The sequence below is a fragment of the Struthio camelus genome, chromosome 4 (genome assembly GCF_040807025.1).
Source record: "Struthio camelus isolate bStrCam1 chromosome 4, bStrCam1.hap1, whole genome shotgun sequence".
NCBI classification, from domain to species: Eukaryota; Metazoa; Chordata; class Aves; order Struthioniformes; family Struthionidae; genus Struthio; species Struthio camelus.
This window is the reverse complement of record NC_090945.1, coordinates 12,370,551-12,389,356: the sequence shown is the minus strand read 5'-3', so window position 1 is coordinate 12,389,356 and position 18,806 is coordinate 12,370,551. Positions and strand designations below refer to the sequence as shown.

The window sequence follows — 18,806 nt, the reverse complement described above, 5'->3', positions numbered from 1 at the left end:
CGCACCGTATTTCTTTGGGAGTAACTAAGTGCACTTTACCCATTTAATCATTTCAGCCACAAGCTCTTGCATACCTGCACGTGTGCCGCTGAAGAGTCCTGTACAAATAAGTCTGTGATTACATTACTTCTCTGATAAGCTACAAATACGTACGGTCTTGAGTCTCATTTCTTAAGCTTGTCTTCCAGCCTTCTAATCATGTTTGACTTCTCTAAATTCATACCAATCCAGGAACGTTTCTTTCAGACTGGATCCAAAACACTAGCAGCTGTACTAGCACCGCTGGCCGACGGCTCCCTGTACAACCATCCCAAAAATCCACTGAACCTCCTGATACCGCACGATGCCGATACGCACTCGGGTAACTGTTGATTTGACCCATTTTTCACCTAACTCTTTTCCAGAATGAAAGTATGCCATTTTTCCTCCAGGATAAAGTCTCCTAATGTCTAAATATGGGCTACAATTTTGAATCTTAGATGAGTGAGTCAATATTCAGTGATAACAAAACTTTTTTTTTTTTTTTTTGGAGTGGAATCAGATTGTTAAACTATTCATGTCACTACCTAATGCTGAATTGCTCATTATTTATTAGTTTACGGTGACTACAGAGATGATGTGTTTGTTTTTAGCTTTCTTTCAGGTCACTGTTTAAAGTGCTATCTAGCCTAAGGCCAAGAACTCAAACTGAAATTTCCCATCATTATGGCAACTTTTTAGCTTACAGTTATTTGTCAAGATTGCTAGAGTTGCCATCTTCACTTAGTTGTGAGCTGTCATGGTTCAACCCCTCCTGTAAATATCCTATGAAGAATGACTGGAACTTACTAATCATGTAAGACCTGCAGACAGATAATACCTACAGAGTAAAATATATTTCTTAAAATAAATTAAAAAGCAGTGCAAATTTTAGAACAGGGCATAAAATTAATCATCACAAAATCACGAATACTTACCAGCAAATTTGTTTCTTGCTCAGCTTCAGGCATGTATGGATACTGAATATAAAACATGTCATTTCGCACCATCTTCTTCCTCATTCTACAGGGACCCTCGGTCATCTCCAACATCCACTTGTCAAGATGGGAGCCGATGGGAGGACCCCACAGACCTCGCTCTCGCAGTAACTCGTATTCAATTTGAGACCACTCTTCTGTCACGTATTTTAAGGCATTCTGCTGACGCTGAACACAAAGACATTGGCACACGCGTTAAGATAGACGTTTTAAGCCTCTGTCTGATGTGAACAGAGCTTTCATCTCGCTGAAGAAAATCGTGTAATAATTTGAAATTCTAGTAGCATCGTCTAGTATCCTTCAATTAGATTTCCAGTCTCAGCTACTATAAAAGCAGGGTTCATATTGCAATTTTCTAAAAAAAAATTAAAAATAAAAAATTGCAGCTCTGCTTTTGCTTTATTTTTAATTAAAGCTATCTGTTAATTGCAAATATGAAAGAAACATAACACTAATTTTGAAAAAGGTTTTATGAATGAAAAAACTACAATTATTTTTGGATACTTTCACTGCCTGTATTTAGACAGAAGAAAGAGATTAAATGAAGCAAAGGGGTATTTTTTTGTTTTGTTTTGTTAGTTGCTTTCAAACACTTGTTCCTCTGGGTAGCTGATTTCTCAGATTTACAGCATACAGCTCAGCAACTAATTTGAACCAAAGGACTTCTCAGAAGCTTGGAAGAAAATGCAAGGTGCAATGATTTCTTTCTAGATGGTGCAGAGCAGCTACTCTCTATCACTACATGATTAAAGAAAGGTACCATAAAGTCTTGTCTGTGTTGCTATAAAAGCAGTGTTTGCACACAATGCTTCTCCCAGCATTCCTTTATGGTTTTGTACAGTGTTTTAGACAGACAGTATATTCTAGCTCATCTCCTGGCCTTTTTTTTTTTTATTATTCTAAGGGCTACTTAAGCTTCTTAGAAAAAAAAAAGTTCAACTTATATAATGCTGCTACAAGGGCTTTCATCTGCAACCAGGTCAAAATTAGTTTTCCTCATTTGTTTGATGCATTAAGAAATCCTTAAAAATAACAAGTGTATCTAAATGTACAAGCATTTCATCAGCCACTTCCTAGTATTTTACAAGCTGCACACTGAGAAAAAGGATATATACAACCTAACAAGTCAAAATATCAGTTTCAAAATATCAGTTTCAGGTAATTTGCTGAAGCATACCTCCTGATATTCCTTATACTGCATATCTACGAGGTCCCGAACCACTGCAATGTGAGTAAACATCCATTGGGAAATTTCCTAATACAAAGATAAGGGGACAAACAGAATGCCACTTTATAATTGCACAGTTTATTTGAATGAAAAGCCTACAAAGAAATTGCTTTGCCCACTTGCTTACACAGAATAATTTCTTAAAAAAAAAGCAAAACAAAACAATTATTCCAACCTATGCCATGCAATAGTATTATTTTAAGATTAAAAAAGAAAAGCACTAAATCCATATATAGGGATATACTTTAAGGGAGACCAAATGCTTGGAAAATATTCCAAAGTATATTACTAATCGTTCTGAACATCCCAAACAGATTGGTGCTAAACAGTGTTACTACTTTTCCCTGTTTCCTTTTAAATAACAGTTTGTGGGTGCTGCCTAATTTAATGAAAATCCTCAAGACACACAGCACTCCTCATTCTGGGTTGAAATACATGTCTTTTCACTCTTTTTCCCTCTACTGACATGGCCAGCAATGGTTCCTGTAAACTCAGTGGATTTCTTTGTTTTCTATTCAATGTGCATGCTTGTTCACCATTAAAAAGGACTGAGATCACTAATTCATTATTTAACAAAAGCCACTGAATAATTTTCAGATTAGGAAGTGAACTGACAACTCTTTTTTTCAGCTGACGCAGGTTCTAATAAAGCCTACAGAAGTCTGACACTTTGTGGTGGCAGGAATACAACTTGCCTCCCCACAACCCAAAGACTCCTAATCGTTACAAGTGCTAACTATTACAAGAACTCAGCCCTCCAAAACTTTCAGATCTCTCCTCTTCCTTTTCAATATCCCAAATATTTTATACTCCTTGTGATGCCTCACCACGCACTGTCCCAGTGAGAGCACACAGCTCTCCCACTGCTGTGCTGCCCTGGTCTAACTTCTCTCCTTTTTTTTTTTTTTTTTTGTTTTTAAGCAAGCAGTTTTGTAAAGTGAATGCCCAATTCTAACATGACACACACAATCTTTTGCTGAACTCGAGTACCAAAAAAATTGTGCAAAGCAGCATGTGTTTTTGTCAGTATACACACAACGTTCATATAAGGAAGTTTCACAACTTTCCTAAACCACATAATCTTGGGGCAGGAGGGGAAAAGTGACAAGCACTTGTCTAGCTGGTCCCATTTTAAAGTGCCAAAAATACAATTTAAGAGCTAGTCTAGCAAAGCAACAAAGCATACACGAAACGAAAAGCAGCTGAGCAGTCTCACCAAACACAAACAGCTTAACTCTTGGCTTAACGTTACGGATATGCATAAGAGCCTCCTGGATCAGGCTGCACAGAAGCAAGAGTACCCAAGTTGAAATGTTAGAAAAGGGGAAAATCAAACAAAAGATACCATATTCTCATATTCTGAAAGATTCTGTACTCCAGGACTTTTACTGTAAACTCTGAACATACATTGTTGAAGCTTAGATTGTCTTTTATTAATTGTTAGAAATTACCTGTGTAGAGAGATTGTGTTTGTTGAGCCCACTCTCCTTGCGGTTTCTCCTGGAACCGGTTAGTTTAGAGAGGCCGAACCCACTGCTAACTCGTGAAAGTTTGGACTGCGTGGTTGGAGCGAAAGCCTCCCCTCTGCTGATGCATTTCTTCTCATGGGCTGAAAACCAAAGAGTAAATGTTGTGGGATCTGTCACCATTGTTACTGTTTTTTAAACAATCTTCTTTATACCTCTAAAGTTTTTAGGAGTGGCAAACAGCATTCACATTCATGTCAGACATTCATGCCTCTTGTTCGAGGAAAGAGTCACAGATGGAATCTGGGCATTTTGCACATTTTGAAATTAAACATGAGATAAAGATCCACTACTCCTTTCATAGACTGTCAAAACAGGATCAATGAACTGCGAATTCTTTCCTCACATGAAGAGATGATAAATAGATACGCTGGAAGTATAACAACACCCATCCAAGTTGATAGTCGAGTCCACGAAACTGGCGTGCTTACTTAAAAACCACATAATTTATAAATCAACTTGAACTGCAAGCTTAGCAACTAAAGCAATCACCTGCCTTCAGTAGCAGGAGTCTTTTTACAGGGCTTTTGTGACTATGTGTTACAAACGTGCATAGCAGGACTTAACGTTCAGCCCATTTTCTGTGACTTTGCAGAGAGCTGCTCAACTGTGACCATTTTAGGCTCAGTTTCTCCTTAAACACACAGAGATGTAATGCTTCCTTACGAACCCTCTTGGCCTCTGCTTGTCTCCTCCTAACGCTTGGCTCGAGGAAGCTGCTATTTTATTCTGCTACATGTGCCCTCTACTGTCCTTCCTTCTTCTCAAACCTCTGCCCTACTAACTAGTCCATTCTGCTCACATTCCTCACCGCTTTTCTAATTTGCTCCTTCTCTGAGCTTTCTTTTTCTTCTTTTAAAACCACTTCTTCCTAATCACAATAAAGTGTTTGAAATCCTTCACTCTACTCAACACATTTCTTTAAAGATACCAACTAGCAGCAAGATACTAAAAACCTGAGGAGAAAAAAATCAGCCAGGGACAAGTCACATCTAGAAATACAGAGACCACAAAAAAAACGACTCCCAAGTTTTCAGAATTTTTTTCTATACATCCAGGTTAACCTCAATAATTTTAGACCCATTCAACTGTTTAAGGAGTTATGGCCATGGATTTGTAGATGAATTTTTAGGGTCTGCTGTCTAAACTCTCTTTAACTCAGCCCAACAGCAGTTGATGGCCTGTGTTGTAAGAGCAGCCTGCTGACTCTTCTTCTTGTCCACCAGGACTCCCAGGCCCTTTCCTGCAACACTGCTTTTTATGTTGAATAGATTTTCCAGCCAAGAAGGAAGACTCACAGTATCACTGCTGCTAGAGAAGGGCTGCACAGTCACACGTTTCCAGTTGTATGACCACATCAAGCGTTGGTAGGCTGTACTTGGACAGGCTCATGAGGGGTTCCCATCCCTTGCTGGTACACCCAACCCTGAGAGGGGTAACACAGGTCACCCCAACCGAGCTGTTTATGGAAAGATGCTGAACAAACTTGTCCCTCCATCACTGCCACCCACAATACTATTTGGTGCATGCTCACACACAAACCAAGGACACTGCAACCAGTGAAAGTGTTGGATAAAGCACCTGTGCATAACAGAGTGTAATCATATCCCATACACGGAAGAGTTCTTTTTAATCAGAGGCGATGTGTGGTAGCAGTTTAAAGTATCCATAAATACAGCAGGAACAACACAAAAGCTAAGCCCATATTAAAACATCTAATGCATGTGGTTCAGTTCAGGGAAACCTACCATTCAGGGTAAATAAATCCTCAGTTATACTCACCCAAATGATTTTGCCAACACTTTAAACTCGCTTCTTCAATGAAAGGTCTTGCGACAGTTATATCCACTTGGCCACGATCATTGACAGGCAGAGTCACTTTGAAAACCTCTTCCAAAATCTGTTTTTTACTATGAATTAGCTCTGTCCACACTCTGTTTATGGCTTTTAAAAGAAGCTGGCGACCTGCATAGGTAACAAGATCACAAACAGCAAGTTCTCTAAGGTACTTACAGAATTTCTATTTGTACACTAGTGAACTGTATGATTTACACAATTATATCCTCCACACTTCCCCTTGCGTGACTTGTGAAATGCCTTTGAGTGCCCTTTTTGCTACTTATGTACTATTGGAAAGCATCTAGCAGTTAATTTTGGCAAATTTTCTCTGTGAATATGAAGCATCAGCTCTGGTTAGTTGCGATTTTTCTCCCACATTCATGTATATACAAACAAAGTGAAAATCTAAAAAAAAAACCTTATAGATGCATATGTCTACATTCACACATACAATTCTTTATATAAATTACGCATGAATATTTGTGTGTGTGTGTGTGTGTGTGTGTGCGTGTGTGTGTGTGTGCGTGTGTGTGTGTGTGTGTGTGCATAAATGCACATAGGCAGAAATAGTAAATATATACATAAAGAGGTGAAAGGAAGTTTTTTCCACAGTCAGATTGATAAATTTCCTAAGAGTGAAAGATCCTGATGTTTTCACTTAATGATAATTTTACAGCTCATACCAATTATCTTTTACCTATGCTCATGCAAGATCCAGCTGATACAGAAGCACAGTCCACACTTAAAATGTTCCATATCTATTGCATTCAACTCTGCACATATAAATTAGTATTTCTAATTCTAGTATGTGTCCAGGAAAGAATGAAGAGCTCTTGCTATTTTGAGTATAATAATTCACTATGGAGATGTCTGTTCTGGTATTTCTAAGAAGCGGATTTTTTTTGTTTTTATGTACATATATAAACACATACATAGCAGCTTTTCTTCTGTACTGCTCTACCTCTGCCTGAAGAATATCTGGAGTAAAAGAGCAGTGGTGACAATAAATATGTGGCATTAGTAGACATCTGTGGCTTTGCCACTCTTAGATTACCTTCACTGACGTCTTGATTGTAAACTCCATCCGGTTCTATATCAGAGGGGATCATAATGTGCCACGTTGTCATCCTGGCTTCTGCTTCCAGTCCAAACCCATCAACATTGCTAAAAACACACAACGTGTTACCAATACCCAGAAACAAATATAAACTAAATCATTCGATTCTCTGTGACAGTGTCATGAAGATTAATGCGTGCTGCTACAGCAACTTATCTTCCTTTCCGTCCGCTTGAGCTCTGACGATCTACAGTCACAAATTTAACTGAAGCGGTAGGAAAACGGATGTGCTGTGGACACGGAGGACGACTAATATTTGACACAAAATGGCTGAAGCCATAAACGGAGAACTTTAGGATTTCTGTTGATGATGCTACCCTGCTTGTCCTTGGATAAAACACAAGCGGTACATCTTTTTTGAAAGCAAAATGGAAGTGCCCGGCAGGCATTTGTAGCGCGGCAGAGAAGTGGAGGTGCACAGCATTTGTCATGAGCATCTGATCTAATTCCCAATTGTACTAATTCAGTTTTATATATCCAAATCCTAATATAGCAAATATTTAACAAATGATTCAATAGACAGTAAATCTACCCTTTTTCCCTGGTAACAGATAAGTCCCTTTGATTATTAAGTACTTAGCACTGATGTTGCTTTCTACTTTGAGAATGCTTTACGCTATTAAAGCTTAACAACAAAACTGATAAATAAGCACTCATATGCCAGTATCTTAAATACCTCTGTAAAAGGAAGCAAGACTACGTTCTCTAAGTCTACACTTTTCAAACCTGTTTTTGTTTCAAAATGAACCATTTCAGCTTGCTTGCACTTCACTGGCTTGAAAGCTATAGACAGTTATCCAGAATTAGCTGACTGATCTGCAAGGTGAGAGTTAGACCTGAAAGGGAACAGGTGATTTTAAAAGTTTACAGCACTGTTTCTGGAGTGAACTTCTGAGATATTTACCTTCCCACGTGCAGATTAATCAAACAGTGAGCTAGGCAGCTGATGAACTCTTGATCATGATTCCCAGGCCCCAAAATCAAGTTTCTATTCACAGTAAGGACCCTTAGGGAATCAAGGAGAGCAACTTGCTGAGGAACAGTTTTATGCGCCCTTGAGAACTGATACAAGATGGTCCTATTCAGGCAGTGATAAATAGCATCCAGCGATAATCCCTGAGATCTTCTTTTTGACTGATGGAGAGTACAAAATACAATCAGATAAGAGCAGAAAATCATTTTAATGGCAGATAATTTCCCCATGAACTGACCCATGCTGATTTTTCAAAATCTTTGCTTTACCAAAATATGTAAATTCTATCAACTTCAAGGGCAGAAATGGTATTAATATGTGATAGGATGCACTTACAATTGTAACTTCTACATTTCTAACAGCAAAGTCTTCAACAATTTCCAGCAAAAGAGGATGATTAAACGTCCCAAAAAAATCATTTGAGGTAATAAATTTGTTTTTTTTATTTCTGGGGATTTCTAAACAATAGCTTAATCTGAAAGCAGTTTTAACTCATCTGTCCCATATTAAAGCACAGATCCACCATGTTGACAAGACGCGCTAGGGAAGTTCAGTAAAAAAGCAAGAGGAAAAGCCTGGGGAAGAACAGCGTAATTCTATGCTGAGCTAAGATGGGCCCCAAGCATTTTAAAAGCTAAAATGCTTAATTGACCCCCCAGCGTGTACAACTACGATGCAAAAGGGAACTGTAACGCCTCACCCAAATATTATGCAGCTTCTTTAGTGACATTATTCAGGGGATTTTAGTGTAACCTGTGACAATGTTTTTGCAAGCAGGCTAATAGGAGAATGTTGTTACCTGTGCAATGAGCTGGATTATGAAGTCCACAAGAAGTTTGGATTCTTTGTTGAACATACCCTGCCAAAGCTTATCTACCACGCGCTGAGTAAAATAAAACACGTTGTTCACTAGCACTTGATAGCTTCCTCCACTCGTTATAGGCAGAGATGCATCTTCACCTAGAGAACAGCAAAACAGATTTTTCTTCATTTATCGAAAGATCACACGAGTACATACACATTAATCTAAGCGTTCTAAACTTCTGTTAAAGAAAAGCAAGTACTCATCTAAATGAGACATAGTCAAACAAAAAGTAAAACCTTGTGGCTTACCTACGCTCAACTTTGATGGCAAGCAATATCTGAAATGGATAGTCAAAAGCCCAAAACCAGAAAAAAGAACCAAATACCCACAGCACCACTGGAAAATATTTTGAGTGGCATAACACACTTTCCTACGCTTCTGCATTAATTTAAACGGAAATTGTCATGGAATTACAGCCCGACATGCTCTGAAAATCAGTGTGGATACCGTTAGTGGCCCTTGCCTACCTTTGGGAACCGCATGTTAACCAGTAACACCTGCTGAGTTCTCCTTCCAGGTTAATATCTAACACTAGACTAAGGAATCGCCTGAGGTTCTGTCGAAGACAGACTGTTCTTTAAGTGTAGATATCCTCAATCCCTCGTTTGGGGATAACCGCTTGGGTTACTGCTTTCACAAAGGATGGTAATAAACTCCACGCCAGTGTATCCCAACATTTTTCTCACAGAGTAAATGATCCAATAGACCCTGAGCTTCTTGCTGTATTTCAGCCAACAAACTCATCTCAAATACCACTTTGTAACAAAAAAGACAGAGCTGAGCCTACAGCTGATTGACTAACAGGATGTGAACTCTTCTGCCAAGCTCCTTTTACATCAAGACTACCACACTTACTAAAAAACTTCCAGAGTGTCCAAGTGTCAAAAATAAATGCTTATGCAGGTTTCTTTTCTGGGACAGGAATAGAAATTCCTCGTCATAGCTTGCTACCACCAACAGTCTAAGGCGAACTAATGATCTCAGCAGGACATATATCCACAATCTGCTGAGACAGTTTCTGACCAGGAACGTAAATCAGAGATGAATTATAAATACATTCAAGGGGCTGGAGATTTTTGGCAGGACTATGCTACTCACTAGAAACAGCTCTGTAAAATATAGATCATGTTTAAAAGATAAGATCCTCTTTAAAAGTTAAACAACACCACATTCTGATCTATGAGCAGATCTAAGTCTGAATAAATGCCCCAAATTGTTGTCTCACAGGAACTTACAAGTTGATTACAAGTTCCGTTGATTACAGCTTCTGTCTACGTACCAGCACAACGGCGTTTGTGACAAAACCATATTGCTAATTTCCTTTGGACCAACTGTGCAGCCAAGCAGTGGAATAAGAGGGACAAAGGCCCCAGTCAGGACACTGTGTTTCTCCAAGAGGATTTAGAAAGAGAATTTAGAGCTATTCCTCTGAAATCTGACCTGAAGTGCCTGTCACCAGAGCTAATCAGCAGATAGCTAAGGAAGCAGTGTTTTTATGCTTCAAACAGACGTATTAAATTACTTCCTTCTAAAAGTAGTCACGAGTTCAGAAGAAGCGGTGCTCCTATGATCCTGGGGCTTCATGTTTAAGAGTGGTCCTCCCTTTCACTTGGGCTGCATGCATGCAGAACCACTTATACATCTTTAAAAGTTCTGCAATTACTTTTTCAAAAAGCAAAGAATTTTAACAGCTCCTGGTGACAAGCGATATCAGTCGGCATCTTTCCACTTCTCCCTCATTGTGCTTCATTCAGTAAAGCTGAGAGTCAATGGGAATTTTAAGCCAGCTGCATGGATCTGTATGTGCACATCTGTCTGTCCATTTGTACTATGAGAAGCCTGAAAAGCACCAATGTTTCAATTAAAAAAAAATCATTAGTGGGTATACATTTTGCTGGAAGTTCACCTGTATTTATACACTTAATGCCCCATCTGCACATAAAGCGAATGATAACATCACGCATGGAGAAACCTGAGATAATCTTGAAGGAGGAATCTACAGGGAAAGTCAAGTTCTGACCACAGCCTACACTAAAGGCACTGAAAGGGCAGGCAACTCTTAGGAGAAAACCTGACTCAAAGCTTCACGTGAAATTAATGCATTGCACCCAGAGAAGGAAAAAAATCTTTGCTGTGGCAAGAACAGGGGAACTTCACGAGTACAGTTAATCAGACACGCATGCTGCCTCATTACATCCAACCAATGAGCAGTAAATGTTGATCAACAATTTCTCTTTAGGATTCAGACCAACACCAGACCAGGAAAAGCACAAATCTCCTCCAAGTGCTGGCTAGTAAGGGGGAAGACTCCCGTTGCCCCCAGAGAGCCTATTTTGGCTAGGGAAGGAGGACTGAGACAGAGCAGATGGAAAACTCCTGTGAAGTCCAGCAAGTCCCTGCGAAATCAAACCGAGCACCCCAGCAGTGATATTCCTGCCAGCCACGTGACGATTATCTATACCCACGCTCTGCTGGGGTATATACCTTTGTCAGCACATCCTGCTGGCATCCAGATTACAAGCTTTTCAGGCTCTTCCTGTGCATTTATTTAGTAACTGGTACAACGGAGCACTAATCCCAGAGGCTTTCTCTGGGGTGCTGCGTTCATAAAAACTGTAATAGGAGGAAATGGAAACAAAGCCAATTTTTACGAACCAAAGTTCCACCCATGATAAACTGACAGAAGTCCCAGCTCCTCCGTCACGGCAAGGAGGACAGGACTGATGATGCAGGGGGAGCAAAATCCAGTTTTATTTCTTTTTGCTCCTATTTCAATTTATCTCACTTAACTATCCGATAGATTCGTCCCATACAGTCTTTTTGAAGACTTCTGCTTCACAGCTTTGGCACAATGGAGGTAGCAAGGGAACATGCAAGCAGAGCAATATACTTTTATACATGAAAGGAAAGAAAAGGATAGAGAGAAGAGATAAAGACAATCATGGTGTAAAGAATGAAGACGCTAAAAAAGAAAATTACCATTAAAAAAACAAAACAAAATCCTTCCTTCAAATCAGACAGGTTGATAATTAAACATTGCTATATTACCCAATAAAACATCAGCTGCAAGTAAGTGGTCCATCACGCTATCCAAAACATATGTCTGAAACTCCTTCTGCTGTGTTCGTGTTGATCTTTCAGGAGAAGCCTGATTAAAAAAAAACACAATTAAGACATAATGAATATGCTGAATAAGCAAGAAGATAAGGTCACCTAGTCCCCCCTCCTCTTGAGTCTCCTGAAAGTATCTATTTTTTTCCTTAATAAGCTTAAGTAAACAGTCTTTGCTTTATGTATAAGCTTAAGAACGTACTTTGAGTATGCACTGCTTTGTGTACTGCCTTACAGGGTGGGTGTTACCCCAATTTACACCAAGCAAATTTATCTCCTGCCAACGTATTTCCTCCATAATAGGAAATGGAAAAGAACACACTTCTAAAAGGTACATAGATCTGTAATGAGACGTACAGGTCAACTGTTACCTCCTCAGATCACATAATCACACTCTCCCCTGAATAAAAAAAATGAGACAACTTGAATGAGCGTATAAATTCATCAGCACTTATCTGTGTTTTCGTGTATTACTACCCCAGCTTTGGGAAAGCCATATAATAAATGGATGCACTAAACCTTTCTCATGGCCCTGGCACTTAAAGAGGAAAAACATTTTATCACCTTGTGTTGTTTAACGCATACATAATCATACCTAGCTGAATGTTCCTCTTAAGCAACCCTAGGAAGTAATATAACATTAAGTGACCCTGCTTTATCTTGCTTGCACTGTAACGGATCAGCAGCACGTACACATCCATTCCTCTGTTTGTGCTGAGGGGGAAGTAATTAATGGTGAACAGTGTTAACTTATCAAAATAGCAGTACAGCAATTGCAACTGATTGACCAACCACACTCAAAATGCTTCCTGATGTTTGTGTAAAACTGTATCCCTTTACAATTGGTCTTTTTTGCTTTGTGACAGCAAAATGCCTAACCACCGTAGGAAATTTGTTAGGTAACATACAAGCATGGTCCAAAATTCCTGCAGTTTTAAAAAGAATCAAGGAGGTCATAGCGACGTATGGGCAAGGGGACAAATAGGCAGGGCACGGCACATTCATCTATGTGAACAGAATATTTCAGGATATACTGTTTGAAAAAGGTGTGGATATAGTAAGGCAGTTAAATAGCAGTTTAATTGCTCATTCCCTGACTAACCATTAACAGAAGGCCATTTTCTGCAGGAGTCATGGACTTTAAAAGAGGACGTACAGAAAGATAATATGGTGACTTTGTGAATTTTTCTAGTATACAGCACCAGAAACCCTGCCACTACTTCTTCCAAACCAAACGTGAAGGAAACAGAGACCTTAATACTTCTTTAGGAATTTGCAGAGATGTTGTATCTTGTACAAAACCAACTGCAATTGTCACTGCCTGATGGACGAGCAACAAAGGAACTATACTTTGCAAGAATAAAACTTGGGGAAAGCTACAACTTCTTATACCGCGCTGTTGAACCTCTACTGTTGCAACTCACTACCTGAACTTCCAGACAAAAGGAGGCATTGGCTAAGAGGCCAAAACCAACATCACGACCGCTCCAAAAGGCGAGCGCAAAACAGAAACAGAACATTGACACAGTATACTATGGTACACGTTCACCAACCAGAGCAATCTGACTGGCCAAAAGAAAGTCAAAGAACGCACAAAGAAAAGCAATAGTAGAACAGCGGCGTGAAGGGAGAACAGAGCACAGCGGGGGTGGGGGGGGGCAAAGGGAAGAGACCAGCATGCAGATTATTAGTTCAGGCTAAAACAAAACAAAACAAAACACCCCCCTAAACAACCAGAAAGTGTTCCAAAAGGAAGTAAGAGAGAAGCCCCCTCCCTTCGTTTGCTTTCTTAGATTTTTCGAGCTGTTAAACAACGGTGAGCAAAACATTAGTTATGAGATGCTGATATTCATTTTTGTGTCTCGTACTTAACGACAATTTCAAAGATTCCACCGGATCCCAGGCAATCCATCCTCTCAATTCCAAAGGTAAAAAAAAAATAAACTCTACCTCTAGCAGAAGATCTACCAGTGGAGTCTGTTTGCTGGCTGGTGTCAGACATAAGTTATCAATTATGAGCACACGCATGAAGTCGAACACAAACTTCTTGGCAGGATGGTTGGTTAGGTATGTCTTGGTGCCCACATTGCAGTATTCTGACTGGCTCCTGTTCATGCCAGAGTCAGCTGCAAAGGCCTTGAACTCTTCAGCTGGGGACCCAACTTCATCATCAAGATCTGTTACCTGTGAAAATCAGTATGTTAAAATTCTAGAGATTAGCAAATTCACAGAAATCCTCCACTACTCTGTTCTTAAATTTAATTCTTTCTAAGGCTATTCATTGCGTATTTTGTGTCCAAAGTTTCTGCAAGATTATTATGGCCAGGCTTTAACTCCCTAACACAAAACAGAAGAAACACCCGAATTTTGGTTTCTAATCCCGAAGGAAAAAAGCCCTCAGTAAAAGCTGACATGAGTTTCTTGAGCCAGTGTTCACATGTCTTATGGCAGCCGCTTACCAACAAGAAAGTCTCAGGCAATTTCTAGATACCTTTCAAGAATAAATATTCTCATTGCAAACAAATGACATTTTTTGATGGAATCTAACTAAAGCAGCACCTCCCCCCCTCCCAAAATCAAGATAAAGGCCAACCGAAAAAGCCTATGACAGCTGTGCAACTGAATACAAAAAAGGAACTGATTTTTGTTTTGTTTCTAATACAGAGCTGCTCATAGGAGCACACTTATGAGTACGTTAGTTTTCCAAGTTCTCTAAAAATATTGTCTTTACAGGGTTCTTAATTCCGGAGAACAAGAACCTTTGAGCAGGTAGCTCTCAAGAACTGTAACGCAACTGCGAACAGCAACGAAAGTCAAAACAAAAATAAATGTGTTTTTATATCATCTCCTACAACCACAAGAGAAGAACAATATCACTTCTCTGAACAGGCTTATCACGTTGTTAACTTACAAATGAAACAATCAAAGGTTCTGAACATTTGATCTCTCTCTGTAGGAGAGTATTTCCGAGAAACAAAGAGAAGCAGGAATGCGTAGGCCTTCTGTTTCAAATGGTAATCTCAAACGGGTTAAAAACTCAGTGAAGAATTTTCTCTCAAGGATGAATTTGGGCTATCGTGTTTTGTTGCAAGAACAACATGGCCGTTATTAATCTATTTCAAATGGGATTGATTAGTGGAAAGCATTCAGGCAGACAGAAAGGTTGGAGGAACAAACAGACATGGAGTCAAGAGACCTCTCAAACAGCGAGGAGCTCAAGTTGTCAGGCAGCTAACACAAGGTTGTCAAGGTATTTACTACATAAAGCAAAAAGCTGCTCAGAGAGCCATGACTCCTCCAAAGTCTCTACGGGTGAATGTCGTATCAGCATTATCAGTTTACAAGTGGCATGGTTCTTTCTGGAGAGCTCATTTGTGTCTACTTCAAGAGCAAGTTAAACGTAGAAGCCAGATAAATCGTCTTTATAAAAGACTCATCAGTACATACCGTTACAATTTCATCTGCCATTTCTATTCGTGGCAAAAACACACTGTTTCAGGGAGAGGTATTTTCCTCAAGTATTTCATCGTATCCTCCCTAGTTACTGCACTTGCTAACCCATAGCCTAACCGCGCTTCCATCCTCTTAATAAAATTACTTTTAGATATTAGCCAGCGGTAACTGTTTGCTTCCCTTCCTTTCATGCCCTAGAAATAACGTGAGCTGTAAATGAGACTTAGTCAAAGAACAGGCAAGGAACTAACATCCCGCAATAAGTCTTAAGGCAGCAATACAAGCAAAGCTGAATCCACATCCTCTCTCCTAGCTTGAAGTCAGCTGTTCTGACTGGGACAAGACAACTGTTTTGTGGTTAAGTCACAGAAGAGGAAACAGGAAGTGGGAGGGGAAAGTAGTTTTAGGTTGTATCACTTCCTTCAGAATAGTGGGCAAAAAGCACAGGCTGACTCAATCGCTTTCCCTTTGTAAATCTGGGCTAACGTCGTTCTTGTAAGTGAAAGAACTGGCCCACGAGAGAACAAATACAATGTCTACGTTCCCCCCGCTAAAGCTCAGTTTCAAATGTCACTGAACAGCAACTGGCCTTCAGCTGAACATGCATCCCTTTCTCAGTTTCAGGGCCCTAGCACAAAACCTCCAGCCCAGCCTTCACAATCGCCTATTTCTGTAGGGTAAGTCAGGCATTATCTTGGTCTGACTGCCAATTAATAAACCCTCAAAAAACAGCATTCAAAGGAAAACTACAAGTCTAGCTTTTTGAATTGCCTACCATCTCGGAGTAAGGTCGTATGTTGAAAGGAAACACAGTCGCTGCCAGCGCACACAGGAACTCTGGGCTCATCCACAAGGAAATGAGGTCCGGCACATTGTGATACAAATACCGGAAGAACTGCATCAAGGTGACAGGGTATTCTCGAAGCCAGGAGCCTTCTTCCTCAGACTGCCAAGGCTGGGTTGAAAAACAGTTACAAACAGGACGTTAATACAGATGGCACTAATTGAACAGAGCTTGTTTCAGAAAGGAGTGCCCACGGGACTGGGAGCTGCAGGATCGAACATGATCAAACGCATTGTCAAACGTGGTACAACACGTGGTCAACCACCTTGTCGAACATATCGTGACATGTCACCAAACGCATGACCAAACACATGACAAAACTTCAGAAAAAAGTGTCTGGAATACACGGCATCCAAACACGTGACAACACGTCTGAGCGCGTGTCCGAGCACAAACGCAACAGAACGTGCGATGCCCAAACACATGACGTCACACCTGACTGAACAGGTGATGGAATACACGCCAACATCACCAACGTGCAACAGTCACGTGACAAACTTGACCAAACACGTGACCAAACACATGGCCACACACCTCTCTCAAACACCTGATTACCAAACACGCCACTAACTTGTGACAAACACTGAAAACACATCCAAACCATGCAACCGGACACCTGACAATAGTTCCCTGTAATAAATTAATGAGAAGTATCTAACTGAATGTGACATATGTGACAACAGGACATGATGACAGAACACGTGATAAGACAGGTAACCAAACATTACTGAATACATGACAAACATAACACAACAGGAGCATGTGACAACAGAAAACAAGATAACATGCCTGAGCACAAGTCCAAGCACAAGCACGTGACCCAACACATGGAGACCCAACGTGGGTCAGTAAACATGACCTGACACGTGACAACAAATCTGAACACATCTGATGGCATAGCGCAAGAACAGCACGTGTCCAAGCACGACACCAACGTACAACTGAACAGGATGACAGAACACGTACCCAAGCATGGCACAAACGCATGACCGGTACGTGTGTCTGGAAGACATGTCCCAAACACACCACCAGCATGTGAGAGGCACTTGACTGAATGCGTGAGGACCGAACGCATGATGACCAAATGCATGCTGCCTTTCAAACATCTCATGAGATCATTTTCAGTACATAAACACTCTGCCTCCAAGGAAATACAGAATTTTCTCCATGAAAGTCAAACTTCGCCTACTCTTGATGAGTTCAGAATCAAAGAATAGACCACCACACATTTTTCAGTGGTTTTCCTCCAGCATGAGGCTATTAATAGTCAGTGGACTTCTCCGCATCGGGAAGTTTTCTCATGCACAAAACCTGTAACTCACATAGCTCTGAGCAGATGGGATACGTAATCTAAAACACTCCCCCATAACGTTAATCAGGGAAGAAATTCAGTAATCTCTGCCAAGGGTACTTAATTGTTCTGTTTCTCTATTTTCTTTTCAGTGCGACAAAATGCAAAGCTTAGCCTTTTTGTGAAAGAGCAGTGATAACTTTGTGGCCGCTTTATTTTTCAATATGAGTGGAAATACTAATGAATCAATGACAAGGATGGTTATTACATAAATATTATGAGCCTAACTCTCAGCTGGGTTTGTCACATCACACTAACAAAACTCCAGCTTTCCTGATTTGGCTTTTGACAACAGGGCCAACTCAAGCAATTCTGTGTATCTGAACACCAGAAAAATGTTATACTTACAGAATTCAGCATGCTCCTCAGCATTCCCAATAACAAGAAGGCAGCTTCTGTGCAAACATTGTGCACTGAAGAGGTAACAGTGCCACAGGAGGCAGGTACTCCAAATATGAATGTCCAAATAGAGTCTAAATCAAACTATTAGAGGTGAGAGAGAAGAAAAAAAAAAGACACAAAATAAACCTTCTCTCCTGTACACTTTGATAATTTGTTCTATTTTATAGCCATGATACAGTCATTTGACAGTATATAAATAATGAATTCTTTTGCACATCCTCCAAACTTCATTCCTAAAAAACACCACAGGGAGAATATTTGTCATGAAGGCATTTAAGAAAACGCCTTGTAACCATGGACTAATACAACTACAGCTCTCACCATCTCAAGTTATACATTTGTTCCAAAGCAACAACAGACCTGTTAGCACAAACGCAGCACGATCAATCACCTTGCCTTACTTTATCATCTATAGTAACAAAACCCACAAGGTATCCCACAGGGGGAAAAAAAAAAAAAGGAAAAAAAAAAAGAAAAACAACAAACCAATGAACAAATGAAGCTGCATCTTCAGTAAGTAAAACAAAACAAAAACAAATGACAAACTGCAAGGATAGTTTTAGAGACTGCCCAACCTCTAGCGTGAAGACTGCCACTATTAAATATTTTAAGTAATTGCATTTAATTTCAACAGTGCCGTCCTTCAACACTGTAAGCAGAGCAAGATCTTCAGGGCTCTTCTTTACTGTGGCCCAGTGATATAAGGGTTGCAGAGCCTGCTATCAAGTATTCCTCTCGAGAATCCAGGCAGGTAGAATAAATCAATTCATACCTGCCAGTCTCTAGTTTTACCTTCCTTTTCCTATTGATCAATGGATGTTAGCACTGAACCCTTTCTCAGTAGGAATCTTGTCAATCTGGAGCATGCCGTGCTAAGGCCTCCAGGTCTTTGCTGCAGGCTATAAAATATCTATTCACTTGCATACAACTAAACAATTCCAAAATCAACCTGGTCACTACGAGAGCAACAACCTTTTTCCATCAAGAACTCAGATGCCCTCTTAGTATAAGCAAAGAGACTTCCTGAAATAAAAGCTGCCTTGTTTTGTCTGTAACTCCATGAACACTTCTTAACACACAT

The 18,806-nt window shown here is 40.0% G+C and overlaps 1 protein-coding gene across 7 annotated transcripts in view; it reads right to left on the bottom strand.

The window, feature by feature from the left end:
• The window catches only part of WDFY3 (WD repeat and FYVE domain containing 3), a 194,717-nt gene that overhangs the window by 33,326 nt on the left and 142,585 nt on the right, over nucleotides 1-18,806 (bottom strand). For all 7 annotated transcript variants that reach the window (XM_068941507.1, XM_068941508.1, XM_068941504.1 and 4 more), the window contains 11 exons: nucleotides 17,672-17,806; nucleotides 15,904-16,083; nucleotides 13,626-13,859; nucleotides 11,613-11,712; nucleotides 8,499-8,659; nucleotides 7,631-7,860; nucleotides 6,664-6,773; nucleotides 5,553-5,735; nucleotides 3,696-3,853; nucleotides 2,194-2,271; nucleotides 957-1,184 (listed from right to left, as the gene is read on the bottom strand). In XM_068941507.1, the coding sequence (XP_068797608.1) occupies nucleotides 957-1,184; nucleotides 2,194-2,271; nucleotides 3,696-3,853; nucleotides 5,553-5,735; nucleotides 6,664-6,773; nucleotides 7,631-7,860; nucleotides 8,499-8,659; nucleotides 11,613-11,712; nucleotides 13,626-13,859; nucleotides 15,904-16,083; nucleotides 17,672-17,806 (1,797 nt within the window). The remainder of the gene's footprint in view (nucleotides 1-956; nucleotides 1,185-2,193; nucleotides 2,272-3,695; nucleotides 3,854-5,552; nucleotides 5,736-6,663; nucleotides 6,774-7,630; nucleotides 7,861-8,498; nucleotides 8,660-11,612; nucleotides 11,713-13,625; nucleotides 13,860-15,903; nucleotides 16,084-17,671; nucleotides 17,807-18,806) is intronic.